This window comes from Culex quinquefasciatus, chromosome 2, assembly GCF_015732765.1.
Source record: "Culex quinquefasciatus strain JHB chromosome 2, VPISU_Cqui_1.0_pri_paternal, whole genome shotgun sequence".
NCBI lineage: Eukaryota > Metazoa > Arthropoda > Insecta > Diptera > Culicidae > Culex > Culex quinquefasciatus.
The window spans coordinates 224,621,283-224,643,146 of record NC_051862.1 but is presented as its reverse complement, the minus strand read 5'-3'; the positions used below and the strand labels follow the sequence as shown (position 1 = coordinate 224,643,146).

Sequence of the window (21,864 nt, the reverse complement as noted above, 5' to 3'; positions counted from 1 at the left end):
GTCAAAGTAATGCTATTATTACGGCATTTTGACCGATTCACGCTTCACGAGGGAACCAAAAATCAGTAAAGCGCCTCTTCCTGGACCACGAGTTCGACTCTAAACCAGAAATGAAGTGAAAGCCCCTGACGCACAATTCCAGAGAGAAACACGAGAAATAATCAATAAATTACTATTCATCAATTTCATGAAGCGCTCAACGTGTAATCGTCACGCAGTAGGCTTATTTCAGCGAAGAGCGCGTTTAGCCTCAAGCGACAGCAGTCCAAACCGACAGAGAACAGATTGCAGCAGCAGTAGGCGACGGTTTTGGTGGGACAGTGAATTATCGGGCCCTTGTTTTTTCGCCGCGGCAAAAAGGGACCGTTTGTTTTAGGTCAGGGCTGCTGCGATCCCGAACCAGAAAAAAAAATAGCAAATGAAGAGGGTCCTTTTTGGCCGATGCTAATCCAATTTTTCTCTTGGCCGCACAAACAAAGGCTCGGGAAGAGCGGTTTTCGGCCGATCCCCGTTTTTATCAATTATTGTTTGCTATTGTTTTGTTGTTTTATGGTTGATTTTACTTTTTTTCTGTTTCGGGAATTGTGTTCTTTCGAGCGGAAGGGTCTCGCCCTGAACTATTGACATGACGTAGGGTTTGTTGTTTGCTAAAAGTTTTATGGTCACTTCAGGCCCGTTGGCCTGCGCGATTGTTCTGGTCAAGGGATTGCATAAATTATGCATTTGATGGGGCTGGTAGGCACAGTTTTGCCTTAATCTAATGTTTTACAGGGTTTTGGCTAGAGGGAGAAATCGGCCATCAATGTCAATGCGGGTGCTTATCGTTTGATTTATTGGATTACGACTTGTTAAGTTGTTTGAGATTATAATTGTAAGTGGTGTGCTTAGAATGTTCGCACACAGAAAAAAAAATCAATAAGCATGCAAGAACTATTCAGGCATTTAAAAAAATGTTTAACAATGAGGAGTTGTGTTTGATTTATTATATTCAGGAAATTAGAGAATACTTGTTTTGGGAGCAATTTCGTGATTATTATGTTTTTTGCAAAAGTTAATCAGAAATTAAAAAATAGGGAGACAAAAAATGCTTTTTTAAAAAAAAAAATAATGAGAGCGGGTTGATTCAGAAACAATACTTCTTTTCGATATTCTCTCGTCCCTCACAAACATATTTTAAATTGAAACTCTAATTGTGTTCTCCCAATAATTCGAAAATAAAAAAAATGCTTTCTTTTTGATAAAAAGAGTTTTTTCGAATTATTTGGCCTTAAGAAATTTTCCTGCGATATTTGGATATCAGTACATTGAGAGCAATTTTTATATGATTGCCTTCAGAAAATAATGCAAAAAAATATAAATTTTGATTAATAACAATTTGGCAAATACTAGCTTTACTTTTTGCGGTACTGTACATCGAAAATTCACTAAAACGCAAAATATTAAAAAAAATTACTCAATTATATTTCAAATGACTATAAACACAAACGAATGCATTTTGAATTGTTTACAGCTGATTGTACTTCAAATTACATTGAAATTTTGACGTTTCTAGAAAAAATATTTTTTTTCCTGTGATTTTTCAGATCAATTTTGCAGGTGGGAGAGATTAAAACATTGAAAAATATTTGTAATAGTCTGAGTTTGAAAAAAAATGTTTCACTGAATGTGGTTCGCGTTTTTGGGTACTCGAAGCGGATTGAAAAATATTTTCCGCATTGAGCTCTTTGGTCCCGAGAACTTTACTAATCAGTAAAGCTTTCATTTGAACTGTAAATGTATTCAGCTTTTTTTAATGTCTTAGTATTTTTCATTAAATGTCCAACTAATTTATTAAATTAAATGCTAGTGTTTTGGTCGCCGTTTCATTTATGCTCACGTTCTGCCGGAGTGTGGTCTTTGCACGGTTGAAAATGCGCGTTCCGACGCGGGTGTTTGAGCGAGAGAGAGTGTGCGCTTGGCAAACAATAAGCGTCTTTGGCCGGAAGATGACCTTGGACGAGCCGAAGAGGAGTCGAGTTGTGGATCGGTAAAGGGCGCCTTATGTTGGGGAGAGCAAGAATGGCTCTCAGTCCTGAGGGCTTTTGTTAATTTGATTTGGTTAACCACGGTGGATTTTCTTGAAATGGTTCGAACTGTCAAAAATCCACCAAAGCATCTACCGGTGGATACTTTTCTACCACAGATTTTTGTGCGATCAATGTGGTAGATGCTATGGTGGATTTTTGACAGTTCGAGTTGTTTCAGGAAAGTCCACCGCGGTTAACCAAATCAAATTACCAAAAGCCCTCTGGCGGTGAAGAATTTTATCGGGTGAGTGCGTTCCTTGATGGAATAGGGCGAAACGGCGAGACCTTTGTCGAGAGGTGTCATTTTAGAAACCTCTCTTTCTCCATGAATTGTGACAGATGTAACGTCTGGCATCTGTCGTCTGATAATGTCAGACAGATTTAAGTCAGTGTTGCTAAATACCGAGCAAAACTAGAAAGTCTGCAGGCTTGCAGACTTATGATAAACTTTTTTTTTCTTTTAGCCAAAATAATGGTACTTTGTAAATCTGATGCGCTGGACAGGAGGAACCTAAAGAGCATTAGTTTTAAAATTATTTATATTTTTTATAGCTTCCTGGAATCATCTTAAAATTAACTGCTAATATGTATTTATATATTCACTTTATGATTTAATTATATTATACTATTACTTGTCCTATGCCTAATCCTTAATCATACCATTTCCCCATTTTATTTATATTCTATTTGCATAAACTAACGATACTTTAAGAGACAGCCATGGATCCATCTGGAGCATTTGTTTTTAAATTATTGCTATTTTTTACAGCTTCCTGGAATTACAAATTTACTGTCGATATGTTTATTTATCTATTCACAATATGATTTATTTAAATGTTCTATTCATTCCTTATCTTACTCCTTTTCATTAATCTTACAATTTCTTCATAACATATACACTCAACCCCCGGTGGTTGATCACCTTTTCGTTTGACACTTTTTTAGTTTGTACAAGGGAACCATCTGGAGCATTTGTATTTGAAATTATTGCTATTTGTTTTCAGCTTCTTGGAACCATATTGATTATATTTATTATATTTATTTGATTCATTATATTTATTATATTTCTTATATTTATTATTTATTATAATTACAAAACTATATGCTTACTAGATAATACACTACAGACTCAAACTTACACGTACAAACTTCCAAAACAATTATACATTACGCATTCAACCATTTTCATCGGCCCGATGAAATTCCCCTAACCCCCATTCCAAACCTCCCAAAAATATTCCGTTCACTTTTAAAAGTCGCATGGGTTCCCTGCACTTTTGCCACTAGTGAACAACAAAAACATCCCCTCCCAAATCCCCACGGGACTGTATGGGCGTAGCCTTGGAGCACAGTGTGGAAATTTACGTTCTTAGATATTTTTGGTTGTACCGGGCAGCAATCAAATTGTCTAAAAATATTGAACTGACCATTGTGGCACCCCCTACAGCGTGGTGCAGACCCGTTATGCTATGCTATGCTATGCTAACTAATTTATTAAATTAAATTGGTTCAGCCGTTCCAGGGATATGATTTTTGAAAAAAAACCCATCTCAAATCACCTTTTCTTAATTTTTGTCCCGGATTTCCAGAAATTGGAATAAATAATTCACATATTTGTCTGAAATTTCGGATTTGGTTGTGAAAAAAGGGGAATAGTCAAAAGGCTTTTCAGGATTATTTTTTTGTTTGGACTTTATCGGCATAAATTTGGCTTTTTTCTTGATATAATATTTATTTTAAGAATTTTTTTACATGAAAAATATTCATTTTTGAATTCCCTTTTTCACAAAACATTTACTTCCACAAATAACCATAAAAAATGTATGTGCTGCCGAATTCTATTTAAAAATATAAAACACCCATTTTCAAATAAATTGTGTTTTGGAAAACTGAAAAAAAAAAACTTGTTTTACAAACTACTAAAAATGTTGAATGTTACTCCCAAATATTTACCAAGCGAATGACCCATAGGGTTAAAGTTTTCCTAATAAAATCAACTACTCCAAAATTCAAAAATACAACTCTTTAAGCGTATAATATTTTTCAAGAAATCGTGAGATATGATTGCAAATTGGGATAGGCGTTAAATTTCAAGTATATATATTGTCTGAAATTTCATTTAAAAGATCGGCAGTAAGTATAAATTTTAAAAGCTAAGTTATCAAAATGTCAAACCTTCAAAATGTTTCACAAAAAACGGCCAAAACAAAAAAAAATACCAAAAATAGATTTTTTTTAAGGAACAAAACTTGTACAATTGATTGTAAGCTAAAAGGAAACAGCTTAAATTGTATGAAGACTTGTATGGATGAACAGATCCTGAGTAGAGCACTTGTTGAAAAACAGTTAACTATTGTTCAACCATTTTCAGTTAGACAGCTAGTTAGGAATACTGCTGTGTAATTTTCTTTTTGTCAAATAATAATTACAAGTAAACCGTGTTTTTGATTTTTTAGAATTATGGCTATTATTGAAAATCGGTAGATTTTGTATCAAATTTATTGTTTTGACGCGTTTTTCTGAATTGTTTGCAACAATGTTGTATGTAATTAATTAAGGAAGGAAGTTAACTCGGGAAGTTTTGTAGTTATTTTTACGACATAGCTTTTTTATGCACACCTGTTAATGCATTGAAAATTTTCTGAGGATCTTGTACCTAGCAAGTGCATAAATTAGACAACAATTATGCTTTCCTCCCCCTTTCGCTTAACCTTAAACTCAAGCATCTGCGCCTATACGCTAAAAGAGTGAATGAAGTAAACCCCTTCATGATCTGTAATCTATCTATTAAATCTCGCAATTGATGGGCTCATCGGAGCAGTTTGCGCGCAAAATAATCGCTTCCCAAGCAAAAGAGACCCGCCAGACATAAGCAAATAACGCCGCCTTCAGCAGCAGCAGCCCCACGCCGAGAGCGATTTAAAGCCCATGCAAACACACATGTGCGAGCAGCTTAGCGAGTCAGGATGAGGAAGTTGCCGATCCACGATCGTGGTGGTGGCATGATGATGATGGCTAATGTTGATGGATCGCCGTCGAAAACGCGTCGCGCGGCGGGTCAGTGCCTTCTTCGATCGGAGGCGCGCCAGTGCTGCCAGGAAAATGGGTGTTGCGGCATCGAAGTAGTCGGTGACGTTTGGCAACCTTGACGCGGCGCAGCGCAGCCTCCTGGGATCGGGGAGGGGTGGATTGTTATGCTCACATTGGTACAGCTGCAATTCGACGCCTACTTGATGGGTGCAACAGCAATGGTGCCATCATCGCTCAATTCGTGGCATAAGAGGAGACATTGGCAGTGATGGTCGATCATAATTTTATGATAATTGCTCAACTTTCATCGGCTCGGGCGATTGAACTACTTGTGCATTAGACGAATTTTCCAACGGTTTAATTTTATGCGCATGCACCCAACAGCCCATTACAGAAACCTTCGGTACCTTCGCGACGACGTCGACGTCGATCTGATGGCGGATGTGACGGGATGTGATGTTGTTGCTTAACAAACGTCGTTTAGCGCATCATAAACTGCTGGGCTAGGAAGGAGGTTCATGATCATGGTTGCGTGTTTCTTTCTTTTTCGCGATCAACGGCCACTTGGATCCGATTTACATACCGGTCCGTAGACGAAATAGAAAGTGATCCTCACCACCATTGCAGACTTGATCGTTACTAGTCATTATTTTTAAACTCAAAGATGCCCACAAGTTTGTGTGTGTGTGGTCCATCTGTTGCTGTCATAACGCGATTGTTTTGCTCCTCGCGCGAGTATTGTTTTTATCGAAAATTGCGGCTATTCGCGCTGAGGTTTGTGATGATCGCAAGCGCTTTTCGACGATTATGCGCACCCCCTTTTTGCGGTGTGTGTGGCGCGCGATGCAACTCAGTTAAATGGACGAAAAAGCCTTGAATCGCACACGGATGTTGGTTCGGAATTAGGGGTTGAATTCCGAAAAAAAAAAACAATTAATTTCGACGATTTTTTTCCGAAAAGTGCTCTTTTTCTGATCGGGGGAAATATCAAATCCGATTTTGATTTTGGTGCTTCTTCCACTTCCTTTCGGAACAACCGTTTCGTTTTTCGGTTCGGGTTGAGTACGCTTTTTGAAAAAAAAAAAGAGTAATAATGTGTTGCGTAACGACTCTTAAATTAATGTTTCGACAAGTTCTTTGTTGTTTTGTATGAGTTCGTGCTCGGACGACGACGGGGGTTGATTTGTTGGACTTTTGCGCTGAATGCGCTCGATGATTTTGATTTATCGGATTTGGAAGAGCAATTTGGCACGAGACAAGACGCCCGGTGCGCGTTGTTGTTACAATGCGACGATTGGATTCGAAGGGGTCGGCCAAAACATAACAATAATCGGCCCAAGTGTCAGACCATTGCACAGTGGTCCAGATCACAAAATTAAGTGGAAAATGGATTTTCCGAAAAATGGTTAAGTTTTGGAGCTTTGGTGTCTTCAGAAGAGTTGTTGCATATGGAAAGGCGCAACTTTTGGTTTGGTTGAAAATTAGGGTGGTTCACGATTAGGGTGATTTTAGAAATCTAACTTTACAGGAATATTTTTGGGAATTTTTTCGTCTTCTAGAAAGTTGACGGGCTTGCCAATCCAAGCAACTTTGTCGAAGACACCAAAATTTTATCTCGTAATCTACGCCTTCTACGACCAAATTTATAGAAAGCATCTGAGCAAACCTTCAAAAATCAGTTTTTAACCTGGCAATTCAGGGTTTAGTTTTAGAAAAGTGGTATTCGGGGCACTTTTAGAGCTCTAAAAAACAAACATTTTTATTATCCAACAAGTCAATTTGGACTTAAGGGTCAAAAGTTACAGCGATTTTAAGGTAAAAAAGATGCAAATTTAAAACTTAAATATCTCGAAATGGCGCAAGCCAAATTTTAAGCACTAGGTTGCATTTGAAAGAGGAGATCTAGCACTACAAACGCTGAAAAAATCTCAGGGGTGTTTTTCTTTAAACTCGAGATATCTTCATTTGAAAAAGTCTAATTTTCAAGGGAAATCCTTATGGGACCACCCTAACGAATTTCGAAAATTGTCCAAATATTTGTTTTTCCATGTAATTTTGCCCGCTGAATCTGAATCTGCCCTCAGAATTGACCCAAAGTGTCGAAAAATCGATTTTTGGTCATATTTTGGGTTTAAATGATAATTTTACATGGAAACACAAAATATGACCAAAAATCGATTTTTCGACACTTTGGGTCAATTCTGAGGGCAGATTCAGATTCAGCGGGCAAAATTACATGGAAAAACATATATTTGGACAATTTTCGAAATTCGTTAGGGTGGTCCCATAAGGATTTCCCTTGAAAATTAGACTTTTTCAAATGAAGATATCTCGAGTTTAAAGAAAAACACCCCTGAGATTTTTTCAGCGTTTGTAGTGCTAGATCTCCTCTTTCAAATGCAACCTAGTGCTTAAAATTTGGCTTGCGCCATTTCGAGATATTTAAGTTTTAAATTTGCATCTTTTTTACCTTAAAATCGCTGTAACTTTTGACCCTTAAGTCCAAATTGACTTGTTAGATAATAAAAATGTTTGTTTTTTAGAGCTCTAAAAGTGCCCCGAATACCACTTTTCTCTAAAACTTAACCCTGAATTGCCAGGTTAAAAAAACTGATTTTTGAAGGTTTGCTCAGATGCTTTCTATAAATTTGGTCGTAGAAGGCGTAGATTACGAGATAAATTTTGGTGTCTTCGACAAAGTTGCTTGGATTGGCAAGCCCGTCAACTTTCTAGAAGACGAAAAATTCCCAAAATATTCCTGTAAAGTTAGATTTCCAAAATCACCCTAATCGTGAACCACCCTAATTTTCAACCAAACCAAAAGTTGCGCCTTTCCATATGCAACAACTCTTCTGAAGACACCAAAGCTCCAAAACTTAACCATTTTTCGGAAAATCCATTTTCCACTTAATTTTGCGATCTGGACCACTGTGCATTGGCGTGGTCCTCGCCCGCGCGCTGTGGAGATGTGTTTTGATAAATGGTGATAATCGTTTCATCATTTGTCGGCAGCAAATCGGAAGGTAGTTTATTTCACAGTTATTAATTCCGCTCAAGAGTGGTGATTGCGAATTCACGCGTGGAGATGGTTTTTTAGAGGCAAGATTCACGTGATACAAAAAGTTAATTGTAGGTTGAACGAAAATTATTCGATGATTGGACCAAATCGCCCACAAGAATTATGAAATACGGAAGCTTATCGCTTTGTAAAAAAAAACTAGCTATCTTGCGTGATCTTCATAGTGTTATCATTTCAGCTCTTTTAGAAGCTTTTTTTTCATTTGTTCGAAATCAAGCTTATTGGTATCAATAAAACAATAAATTCAAGATATTTATTTATAACTCCTTTATTTTGCGTTTAATCAAATATCACCGCTCATAAGGTTATTGCAAATTTTATTTTAAGTTTTTGCCTCCCTCCTCCTTAAAAAATCCTCAAAAAATCAGGTGCTAAAACTTATCGTTATAAATTAAAATTCATTAAAAAAAACTTATGCAATCGGTTGTAAACTATTTTGAATATATTGAATATCATTTGTAAAAATTAATAGTTAAATTTTTTAAATTATAATTTCAAGCCAAAAAAAAAATTATTTCAAGCCAAAATTTTATCAAAATCTCGTGAAAGAAAAAAAAATTATATATTTTTTTAATTTTTTCATTAAAATTTGATTTATTTTATTTTGCACACTTGAAAAATATAACGAAATTTCTAAACATTATAATTACAAGCCAAAATTGAATAAAAATCTTATGGAAATAAAAATTAAATTAAATATTTTTTTGATTTTTTCATTTTAATTTTTTTTGCTTCATTTTCATTTTTTTTGCTACTGTTCATGGCATTCTCAATTCTCAACTTCTTTTTGCAACTTAATGGTTAAACTAATATTTTATCACCAAGTGTAATTTTTTACAATCATGTGAGTCCTTCAAAATTTATAGAGTTAGTTTGAGCATAGCATTTAATTTTTTTTTCAACTATTCAAAATTACTTCAAATTTAAGTTTTGTGATATTTGATCAAAAACTGACTGACCTAAACTTCTGGTATAATAAAAGAAGTAAATTCCTTTCAAACATTGGATATTATATCGTTTTTTTTATAAATCAAATATACCTCAATTTATGTGTAAAATTTGGAACTACACATCTAGAGTTTTGTTTGAAACGGTCCTAACAAAAAAAAAATAAGCATACTTTTTCTAACTGTCTAATTGTTTCTGTTACAGAAAACTGTCTGAAATATTTAGGTCCAACATTTTTTTTGAGTTTTTGCTACTCATTTCCAAAAAATATTATCAATCCAAATTTTCCCATGTGAACTATTAAACCAACGAAAATGAGCCTAATTGCCCGAGTTGATTTCACGCACCGCAAAAAAAACGCATTCTTTCCCACCCGCCTAAGATTTCTATTATTCAATCCAGCGCACATGTTCCCAAAAACACACATTTCTTGCGCTGGTCAACCAGCAGCCACCGCACCGGCAAAGATCCTGTTCTGAAAGCATTCCCTCGAAAAGCATGCCGACTGAACGGCTGCTTGTGTTGTTTTGGTTCCAACAAGAAAACTGGAATTCAAACAGATTAAAAACAGCTCGAAAAACACACCGCTACTGCTCGAAATCCGACCACCCGTTTTGCGCTTTTCCTTGTGTTCGTGTGCACCGCGCGGTCGCAGCATGCTGCGTGCGCGTAAAGCTTATGCTGGCTATGCTGCCTTGTCCCGTTGTATTGGTGCGATCCGGTCCAATGTTTTCATTCATGTACGGATCCGAGTCGGCGCTCGGTTGTCGTCACAGCCTGCTAGTCAGTCAGTCAGTGTGCCTGTAGCAATCGCACGTTTAGCACGTTGTCGGTCGACACCCCGCGCGCTCGCCTACTACAACCGCGGGATTCGATCGCCGCAACGAAGAATTCGCGCGATTATCAGAGTGTGCTGCTGAAGTTGTGAATGGGATCGCGAAGCGATGTGAGGCAAGTGAAGCGATTCCCGAAGAAGAACCTGTTGCGTTTTTTTCGGGGGGAGATAAGAGTGGGAGTAAAAGAGTAAATGAGGCGAAAAGCGGCTGGAAAGCAAAAGCTGAAAATTGATTTTTACTGTTTTGTGCCCGTTTCGAGTTTCGGGATCGCACGACGTTCTTTTCGTGGGGAGTGAGCAGGACGGCAGGAAGATAACAACACCCCGTGGATTGTGGTGATAGCCGGCTGGAAGCTGTTGTGTCCGTTGTTCCTCACGGTTGATTGATCATTTGTCGATCGACGCGCGCGAACGCAGTGTGCTGTGATTTATTCTGCTACGCTCAGTCTCAGCCTACTCTTGGAGTTTCATTCAGCGCTGACTTGATCGGTGGATGATTTATCTCCGCCGTGAACACAGAGTGTGTGTAGTGTTTACAGTGTTTTGTGGCTGGTGCTGTGTGTCAAGAACGTACACTGGATTCTAGTTCTTCGCAGCGGAACAAACCCTTATGCTGGATATTGAGGCTACCGCACCTTTACAAGTTAGTTGACACAGTGTGGCCTATGAATGTGAGTGATTGAGTAATTGAGTAAGAGAAGCAAGAGCGATCGCGAGCTAGACACATAACCGCACATACTTAACGCTGCTGCTTCGGATTAACAAATCATCTGTCATCTTTCATCAGCGTGGCTTCCACACGGGGATAACAACCAAGCTCATTAATCCGATCAAGCAAACCCATTCATAACCCCGCGTTCGAGTGATTGAACGCACATGTGTGGTCCGATAGCTCAAACTGATTGGATCACTTGAGAGGGCGAGAGCAGCCCAGGGATCTCAACGAACCGATACGGTAGTCACGTGCTACCCATCAACGAGAAACTCATCCATTAGAAAACATCCCTCATCGTCATCGCGCGTCATAACCTACCACATCATCTGCTGCTGGTTAACCTTCCAACGCAACCACCGAAAAACACGAAACGAAAACCGAAACTCCCGACAGGGAAGGTTATCCCAGGAGTTATTCCCGAAACTGTGTGACAAGTCAATTGTGACGACGACGACGACGACGATGAAGTACCTCAGCTCTGGGCACCGGGAATCCTACACCCTGGTCGTCCGCAAGAGGTACATGAAACGAATGCTGTATGTACATATTTTTCTGTGTTTTTTTGAGTGACTCCTTTCTTTCATATATCTGCACAATCCCTTTAGTGAGATGGGCGCCTTTCACAAGTTTCGTGAATTGTGTGCGCTCATCAGTAAAAATAGAGTTGAAACCGCATGAATCGTAGAATCCCAGCAGAACATTCTAAATATTTTAGTAGCCTCTATCGCGCATGTATGCTTATCGCGGAACCAACTGTGTGTTGTGCGCCTTTGAGACGCGCGATAAATGTTCTCGGTGGAAAAGCCGCAAGTATTTCTCCTGAAACAACAAGAGAATCACTCACATTTTTTCCCTTTTATTTCTGACGGTTTTTTGTGGTGAAGGGTTTTAATGTATGCCTGATAGTGTGGTTCACGGTTGTATGACGTAGACAAAAGTTGTTATTACTCATGTAAATAAAGAATTTCGTAGCAGTTTATCTTATTAGTCATTTTATTTGGAAACACAAACTTGTCTTAATCAAAATTCAATTAAATTATTGTTGAGTGTCCTGATTCCCCTTAACAAAAATTATCGGGTCCCCTTATTTTTTTTTTTCAAAACCTGAAACCAAACAAAATGAACGCATTCTCAGCTGTCTCTTTAATGTTACTTTTAATATTATACATAAATTCATAAAGTTGTATATTATTGGGATCGATTTGATCTATGAGCAAATTTCCTGATTCGCCCTAAGGTGACGACTTCCATCCGATACAAATTTCGCTTCGCTTAAAATATTTTCACATAATTCCTTCTACAAGTTGTTTAGAATAGTACCGTACACTTTTTAATACTTTTTTGGTGACGATTGTCCTCTTCCTTGAACAGTATGAAAATCATCGTTATTTAATGATTGTCACCTAAGAAGTCAATGATTGCTACACAAAATTATATAAATTTTGAGAAACATTTGCTTCAGATCATAAATTCCTTCAATATCTTTAACAAGGGTACAACCGACATATATTGATTCATTTTGGAGCAAGAATTCGTAAAATTGAATTAAATACAGAAAATTTCAGAGTGACGATCAAATTTCTTTGAATATGATTGTCGGCTTCACGTTAATATTTGAATCTTTGAACTTTGAATCTTTGACGGCTTCACCTTAATACTCCAAAAATCCAAATATTACATTGATCTTTAGGTGATCGATTTGTAACGTTTTTCGATCTTCCACAAAGTCGTTATTCAGATCGAAACCATTACAATTCCGGAATATGAGATAATTTGTTTGTGTGTACCACCCTATCGCCAACTGGTTGAGGATTATTTCTTATTTTTGTTACCTTTCAACGCTTGTGTTTTTCTAAGTGGAAGAATGACTTGCAATCTCATTTGGACTTTCTACGATTGTACAGTTGAGATAAAAAGTGAATCTTGACTCTTAATTCCAGCTTTTGTGGCTTTACCAAGTTTCGTAAGGACCGCTTCTTGGCGAACTAGATTGACGTGACGTGATAGAACATTTTCATTTTCTTAAAAAACTCCCGTGTCGTATTACATATCAAAGTCCGCGTTTTCCTCGAAAGCCGGTGCACAGCATAATTACTCGAGTAATTACAACATAATTTTAATTGCTTTCCCCCTTCGGGGGCCGCGACGCATCGGTCACGGCGGTTGAGGTTCGCGCCGTGGGTGGTGATGGTTGTTCTCGCCCCGAATGGGTTGATAAATTGCATCTACTCGTAGAAAGGAGCATGATAAGAGTAAAGAAAAAGGACGACAAACGAGCGGACTTCCCATGGTCGTCGCCTGAAATTTAATATAATTCTCAGCGTGAGATCGAAACTGCAACTGACTGCAACAAAGTTGAACCCAACCATCTCCGGCGATGATGATGATGATCGGGAGGAGGGCGAAAAATTATTGGAAATTGCTCCCGCAGCTAGAACCGGGCCAAACTAGGCAAATAAAAACGTCATTATTTGCCTGACGATATTCTGTCTGGCGTTGTGTGTTTTTTTCCTCTGTTTTGTCATACAAGACTTCCCGATCAAACAATTTTCACTCTTGATTGCGTGTAAAATGTCCTGGAGCGATAAAAATCTATTCACACACACAAGGAGACCGATCCCGGCAGGACACCTCGCGCCGTTTGTTTGTCGTCCAAATAGGCAATATCATCCTGGCAGTTGCTGCTCTCCCTGGAGCTACATCGGAAATGGAAACATTAATTTGTTTGTCCGCGCGGTACCTGCGGACTTCCGGGGACGACTCTAGGACTCAATCTAGGACGAACGTGTGACACAAAAGGGGGAGAGAGATTACAAGCAATTAGTCATTTACTTTACTTCCCGAAACGCGCTGAGAGCGCGCGATATGGAAATTATGGTTCCCGGGGGACCTTCCTGCTCCTAGGAATCGTAGTAGGCGGCGCACTGGAGCGTGATCGGAAAAGGAAGTGTTGCGCGCCCGGTAGATTTATGAAGTGTTGATTGCGGAATAATTAATGATCCGTTCCGAACATGTGCACTTTGTGTGTTTGTTTTTTTTTTAAGTTCTTCAGAGCTGTTCCAAACGAACTAAATCTGGTTCTTTTTGTACCACTTTTAAGCAAAGCAGGCGCTGAATCTCACGCCCTGACACAATTTCAATCGGCAGAAGTAAATTTCCTGTTGTCGACAAATTGAATCTTGTACACGCCGGACCATTTTCCATCCCAGTGAACCAGAGAGACACAGCGAGAGCGAACGCCAATGACATTCAAAAACGTACTTTACGGCCACGCCACGCCGTCGTAACGTTTTTCGTTGTTCCGTCGCGCACCAGGTTAGATTGAACAAGAATCGCGCTCCGGCCATTCGTGCTCGCCATAGATAAAGCTCTAATAAATGTCCCATCAACCACACTCCGGTTGCTGCCGGTGTGTGTCGCTGGAACGCAAAAGAGCTCCATCAAGTGTCAGTGTAAAACAGGCCATTATTGCACACGTTGGGATCGGGTGGGCGACAAATTCTCGCGAATAACGACGCCCTCTTGCGTCGTTGCTTCCAAGGTAGCAGCCAGCGTGTAATAAGGTACAGTTTATTGCATCAAACACACCTTGTCCCAGCGAGATCCCGCAAACGAGGAAGCGCAACGACACCTATTATAGATTCATATTAAAACAAGTGCATTCATTACTGCGTTGTCGTACAACGAATTTTCTGTGACCTTCGCCGAAGATGATCGCGCAGTAGGCTGGATGAGCCAACAATAATTGAAGTCGGGCACGAGACATCGTAGCAAGCGTGCGCCGCGCGCTGACACCTGTTTCTTCGGTTGCCAAGGAACCCACCGAACCGTATCGAGGACAACCCATAATCGTAGTGTGCTCTGCCTGCAGTTTAGTACTCATCATGCGATCATATCGGCGGTTGTTGCGACGTGGCTTGCTACGATCGATTCGATCGTACGTGTGAGCAAACCGTTACCATCAAAACTTTTGTGTACCAGAAATTTGTTCTCTACCGTTGCAAACACACAAATTTGACTAATAAAGCAACATATTGCACAAAACGGTTGAGCACAACTTTACAAGTGGTCAAATTTTCCCACAACAGCGCGAGCACGCTCGCGTGGATTTTGACTATTTCTCAACCAATTAGCGCGCCAATCAGAGATTGCCCCTTTCCCACGTGGTTTGTTTACCTTTCTTCGACAAACTCCCGTGTTGGCGAACAAATTTGCTCATTTCACCACCTAATTAGCATCGATGCAGCTGATTGGAGGAGGTCTGAGCGCTAACAAATCGCTGCACATAATCTGCGCGCGCGCTTTATCAATCTCAACGAGGCTCAAAACAACTTCTTGGTTGTTTTTTTCTGAGTCCCTCTCAAAGTGCAGCATTCAAGCATCGTAGCAGGCCGCGATCGTGGTTTGAAATGCGACACGCGTGCAACGTTGCAGAACTACACACACTGCGCGCCTACTATGACCCGATCGTGCCCAGAATGATAACGAAAGTGCGCGCGCCCGCGATAGCGTGAAGAGTGTGCGAGAAAGGCCTGCGTTGATTTATGGATTTTGTGGGTACGGGATTTGGGGGCGAAAAGTGGATTAATGTTTTTTGAAGAAACGAATATGGGCAACATACGCTGCGCGTGGGTTTTGAGGGGCCTCCAAATTAGGCAATAACGGTCACTGCTTTGCGGGGTGAGAAGAGGCTTGTTTTTGCTCAATGCTGAAAGTATGTTTTTGTTTCTTTTTTTTAAACGAGATGAAAAGGGTTATTTCGGAGCGCGCTGAAAGCGAGTTGAGATGTAATCTAATAAAGAACCCGGCCCTTGAAAGGGAAGGCGGAAGAACATGGGCCCGTACAAAAGCGACAGACGAATGTGCTTTGATGTTAATCTTGGGCAAATAAATAAAGTTGTATCATTTCCAAAGAAGAACGATGCTGCCGCTGCAGTGCAGTGCACTCCACAATTGTTTTCTCCCAAAGGTGAGAAGAAAACTCCCATAAATCTTGGCTTTTTCTTGTGATGTTTTTTTCCCGTGCACTCGGATTCACGTTTTTAACCTCAAAACTAGTTTATCTTGTCACCAACCTTAGAACTTCAAAGAAAGTTTCAAAGGGGGAAGAAGGAAATCTAGATCGGAAACGATTGATAACGCCACGCTGCTCCAGTGACATTTATTACCCAAACTGACCGGATTTTCTTGATTTTCCGTTGCGCCGTCAAAAAAGTATCATTTTACCTTTCCTCCTTTTTTTCTGAAACAATATGGGAGAACTCGACTCGTCACAAGAACCACAACGCCGGTTTGAAGTCGCAGTAGGCACATGTAATTACCTACAGCCGAGTTTCAAACCGACCGCAGTAGGCTTGACCACCGCCAAGTAGAGCACATCAACGCACGCATGCATGCATATATCACGCCGGGCATCCAGGCAAGCGTTGACCGTAATTTAAGAACCGTCAGTGACTGCTTTGATGCGTAAAGGGGTCCGTCCGGAAGACGACCGACACGAGAATCACGTAAACCAATACGCATTGTTTTTTCCCTGGTTTTGGAAACAGGGGACCGGGGGTTATAATTAGAGCACCACAACATGGCTTTGTTCTGGCCCCGGAATCTCCTTGACTCGACTTTTGTTAACATTAATTTCAAGGGTCGCCGGTTCTTGTGCGTTGCTTTCCAAGGGTCCCGTAGCCTGTCTTCACCTTCCACTGTGCGGGGCCAACTCGGAGGGCATTTGAGAACTGAAAAAAGTCCGATTGTGTAATAAATAAACGCTAAAGTGTTGTTTTATTCTTGTATCGGAGCCTGCTAGCCGAGGAGGTAATTTACAACCTTTGGTTTGTCAGTTTGCTCGCATGCTTGGATCCGGCGCTCACGCTTGGCTAGGCCTCCTGTGATTCTATCTCACTCATTTGTCTGTTTGAGGCACTAAAATCAAACTGCGTGAAGAGTCGTCTTCTTTCCGCGTGTGCACTTAGCACACAAAATATGGCCCCGGAAAGTGCATATTTCTCTGGCCATTCCAATGAATCTTGCGTGTCTAAAAATGTGTCGAGAGTGCGAGTGAGGTGAGAGGAAAGTGTTTTCACCTACCGACTTGAGCTCGATTGGCATCGAACGATTGGTTTACGATCTGTGCTATTTTTCGAGGTGGGCTTTCCTCATCGCATCATTATTAATATTGATTTTTTTTTTCGTCTACAAATCGGAACATTTTTTACGACTCCCCACCGAAAAGCCACCTATCGCGTCGACGTCGTAGGTGTCAACAGCTCGTATTTGTTCGCGGTTTTACGACCGTTCGGCCGTTTTGTACCACATTCCGAGCGGGCGGTGTTAATCGAAAAAGCGACCTTTCCTAACTCAAGTTTTGACCATTTCGTATCGGTGGGGATCTTTTAATTAGCCAAAGCTGCTCCTTTTTTCGGGAATCGTGATAAAATATTGATGCGTTCTTAAAATCACATCAAACCCGCCTGCTTTGTCTATGAATTTCAAATCCAACGCCTACTACGTGCGACGGGAAGTTTTTGTTTTGCACCGAGAAACCGTTACTCTCGAAGTCGTCGCATTTCGTAATCGATCACGACGATTAATCAATGCTAATTAGGCACCACAAGTACTTATTAGTGCATGGGTGTAATTAACACCCCGCCAGCAATAGTGTTTCTGAGGAAATGGCCCACCCGACAATACCCGCAGAAGGTTGAACTCGGCATGACCGGAAGTTTTGCGACTCCATAGTTGGAGCCCAGTCAAAGCAGGCTGGGGAACAATAACCAAACCTCCAACTTGGGCTGGTAGGGTAGTTGGCCAATAGTTGTCCAAATATGTTAATTTTCTTGCGAGAGTTCATGGTTTATTAATTATTGATGCCGAACAGAAGCAAACTTCTCACAGAGTCGATCACAAGGTATGACACTTCCTCTCCCATGATTCGGACCCTTTCTACGGGTGGTCCTGTTCCCACACTCTCCAAAAAGCACTTTTCCCTGGCAATAAAAAAGCAAACCAAACAACATCATCAAAAATACATTTTCCTAAACACATTCCCAAAACAAAAAAGGACCGTTCTCAAACTAGCAAATAACACCAGCTTTAAAAAAAAACCTCAAAGGAATCGGAATCCCATTAAAGGACTCCTCCGAAGAGGGAGGAAGCTAAAATCGATCATTATTTTGCCATCACTCTGCCGACTCGCAGTGGGAGTCCGGATGTTCGGTACGAAACCGCATCGCCCAGCTTGGAACCCCTTTTTGGGGTGTGTTTACGGGAAACTTCCAACTTTTTTGCCGCGACACCACGAAAGCCAAGAAAAGTTGGAATGTTTCAAGTGTGATGTTCTTTCCGGCACTTTTTTCGGATGTTCTGCAGCAGCAAATGGTGTCAGCGAAGCTAATGAGTTGCTCAATCGCATTAGGGGGTGCGAAAAAAATTGGGTGACTTTTGACTGCTTTCTTGTGGTGGGAACTTTGACTGACTTTCTTTGGGTTGAGAAAGAGAAAAAAAAATGACGAAAGACATTTTTCTCTAGTTTTTGTTCTGCTTGTGCCAAATTGTATTGATGGCCTTGATGGTGAGAACGGAAACGGTTCAATTTATTCCAGCAAGTGGAGGCCAATTTGTAACCGATCCTAAATACCTTGAAAATTGCCTCCGAGTCGAGTCGAGAACTGAAAACCTGCTGTGTCCAATCGTAAAACGGCCTCGATTAAAACAAATAGAAAACCAACCCACAAGTCCATACTAGCAGCGTAGAAGATTCCTTCCTCGATTCGTTAGACGGAGGTGGGTACCGAAATTAGTTTTGGGACCGTATTTGGACCCTCGTGCCATGGCCTCTCGGCATCTCGTGGAGCGAAAAAAAAAAACTTTAAATCACGCAGAATTGCGCAATGCTCCGGCGGTGTGAAATCCAAACGTGTATGCGCGGCCATTCGCACCCCACCGATAATTTATAATTCCGAAAATTGCACAACAAACACACAATACTGTCCATCACAAAAGCGCGCGCGATGGTGGTTCCCATGCTGTGCGGTGGGGTCTTTCATAAATTGCGTCACTCCTTGCATGATTATGATAACGGCAAATTTGTTCCAAAAAGCGATCAAATATCAATTTGCCACGAGCATCTCAACAAGATGCAAAAATATCATCAAAGAACGAATAACTCTCGAAAGCAGCTGTGCATTTGCCATCGCATTTTGCGCATTTGTCGCGCGACCAGCAATATCATCAAAGTAGGCTCAGAAAGACGCACTCTCGATTTCAAGCCTTTCAACCAAAGTGCAACTTTTTAGCGTGTGATCCCGGTAGGCCTCTCGACGTGGCAGCGCACACTTGGATCGTGATGCTGGTCCCGAACGAGTGACACTTGACTTTGGCTGAAGGAGCGCTCGCGCGAAAGACATCGTTTATCGATTTTTACCTTTTCGCTTTCGTCGATTAAACAGCGATTGTGTCCTTAATTCCAGCTTAAACTTTTCACTTTTTCCTTCTTTCATTCACTTCAACCACCACCAACTATTCGAGTCGACAACGGCCTCTTATCGTTTCCGAGAGTCTTTTGTCGCGCGAGATTCTTAAACAAAGTTCCCCCTCGCGTTTTAAAAGTTGAAGAAAGTTCCGTTTTTTTTTTCGGAACCCTCGACATCGTGAGCAAGTAAGACTTTACCGATCTTTATAGACACGTCGACGACGTGGGAAAAATCGCGAAGCGGAGTTGGTTATTTGTTCTGCGTACCGGCTTCCCTAATTTTTTAATGTCGCGACGATGCAAATTAATAAAAAGTTCTTCTTCTTGCTCTTCGGGGAAAGTGTATTCAAATGTCGGAGGGTACCTTCGGCTTGAATGCGGATAAAGAAAGTTGGCACGGAGAAAGGGGCGCCGGGGAAAAATTAGGGGTTGCAATTCTAGTTCTGTTAACTGCCTGCACGGTCTTTTAGCATATTATTCGTGTCCAGGGCGCGGTGAAAGAAGAAGAAAAAACGCACAGTCATTATTGTTATGATGTCTATTAAGCCCTTGATTTATAGATTGCAACCAATTCTCTCAGGAAAGTTAGAATTCCTACGGAGTTGCTTGCTGAGAATTTGTTGAGAAAATTTCCTTGTCTGCGACAAGAAAGTCATGCTTTTGAAAAGTTCCCCAACTTCGGAAGTTGCTGTGCGTTTCCCACCGCAGTAGGCGCACTTGACGCGCGACCACTACTTTTCCGATTAGCAAGCCATGCTTTTTCCATAGCTGCAGAAGCAACCGTACGTTTGCCATCGCAGTTGGCGCACTTGACGCGCGATCGATGCTACTGCGTACGAGCCTACTTTGACTGGTTTCAAAGATTCCAAGACTTTCCCAACATCAAGACCAATTTCAAACGTAAAAAATAAACGACAACTTCCTACCGTTTGTCCCGCATGTTTTCATTTTTTTTTTTTTGCATATCCCAAATCTCAACACGCATCACGTCAAAATCCTGTCACCGTTTGAAGTCTTCCGCGGCGGTCCCTCCGGTCCCTATACGCAGGTGATAAATTGTGGTCTTCAAGTGTGCATACAATTGTACAAAAGCGCGAAGAAAGAAGGAGAAAGTGGTTCTGAACCTGACTGCGTTCTGCGCCAGGAGGGGGAATGGCACCGGTTTTTTATTCTTTCAGATGGCTTCTTAGAGAGTCCCGGGGGTGACTTGCTCAATAGAGAGAATCGGTTACCTGCCGGAACGATAACGAGGGAATCGGATAGGAAATCCGATTTGGCGAAAAGAAGGGGGAAATCCTTGCCTCAATCTTGATTGTGAAACTGCCAGCTTAAACGGTTTCCTCCTCGACGACGTCGTCGACGTCGACAGTTGAAGAAGTTCTTGGCCATTGTGTAGCATTTTATTGTTATTACCTTATTTTTATGCACTTTTTCTGGTGGCACAACTGCTTCGAACTAGGGGAAAGAGGGACGACCATCAATCAAGCACCATTAGCATGCCGATGATGACGGCGAAAAGATGCATTTCTTGCGGTGCCATTGCACTGCGGGTCGTCGTCGTCGTCGCCTGCTTTGCCCAGAAGGAGCAAATATTTAAAAAGGGATAACTTTTATTGATTCCAGTGTTCGAATTCCCTGCGTTGGGATCGGTTATAATTATTTATTTCCCGAGCGGCGCGGTTTGTTTGCGGTTATAAATCTTGCCACTTTCCCAAGGTGGTGTCCCGAAGGCATTCGCGCAAAAACCGGCACTTCTTTTGGGGAAATTGTTTGTAAACTTTACTGCCGCAGCCCCGGCCAGGTTTGTTCATTTAAATTTTATGACCCCGGGGTTTGTTTACATTCTTCGGTGGCAAATTTCACGACCCAGCGCGCTATTTGTTTATTGCAAATTAATTTAAATTTCGACCCATTACATTGTGTATTTTTCGGGGTGCCAGGGAAGTTTTTGTGGATCACTGAACTGTGGCAACCCGCCAAACGCTTGCTTGGATGTTTAGACAAACAATGCTATAATTGGGCGCGCGCGCGCACGCTGGACCGTTTGTTTTGCGAGATTTGCCTGCGGGAAAATTGAACCAGATCCACGATTTCGATTGATTTCTCAACGGTTTGAACTCTCCCGGAATTGGGAATACACATGCCGGCTCACATTTGGGTGCGGGTGCAGAAACAAAAGTCGGTCGGTCAGGATAATTAGCTTGAATGAATCGTGCTATTTTTCGGGGGGTTTTGGGAACGTGTGTGGTCTACATTTCAAACGATCAAAACTGGATTTAATGAGTCGTTTGAGTATGGATTTCATGCGTCGAAATTATATCGATTTGCTGAAGTTTCACCGTAACCTCTTAAAACCATAACAATTTTTTTTAAAGAAAGACAGCCACGATAGTTTGCTATGCCGTTGCCACCGCAGTTGGCGCATTTTGCACGCGACGGACGCTGTCCAGATTGCATTCTGGTGAGTCTTTCGCGCTGTACAGCTACCATCGCAGTTGGCGCATTTGACGTGCGCTGTTGAGTGACAATCTCTTTATTTTTTTTTTTTTACAAAATGCATGAGAAAAAAAGGTTCTTATTGTCAATTTTCAACATTCACCATCTGCCAGGGTATTTACGAATATGGACTCATTATACCACTAAAAAACAGCAAAAAACGTTCATATTTAATTGCGTTCAACAAAAAAACTCATCATAACATTTAATTATGACATCACCCGTTCC

At 40.9% G+C, this 21,864-nt stretch overlaps 1 protein-coding gene across 9 annotated transcripts in view; it reads left to right on the top strand.

Moving 5' to 3' along the window:
* Window positions 1–21,864, top strand: part of LOC6051858 (rap1 GTPase-activating protein 1) — a 158,385-nt gene that overhangs the window by 74,360 nt on the left and 62,161 nt on the right. The window contains exon 1 of one of the 9 annotated variants that reach the window (XM_038257255.1): window positions 9,924–10,629. The exons of 6 other annotated variants lie outside the window; for them this stretch is intronic. Coding sequence is in view for 2 of the 3 variants with exons in the window: in XM_038257253.1 (XP_038113181.1) it covers window positions 11,136–11,209 (74 nt within the window). In the remaining variant the exon portion in view is untranslated. Of the gene's footprint in view, window positions 1–9,923; window positions 10,630–10,710; window positions 11,210–21,864 lie in introns of those variants that run through there. 2 more of the 9 variants (XM_038257253.1, XM_038257254.1) reach the window with 2 other exon arrangements.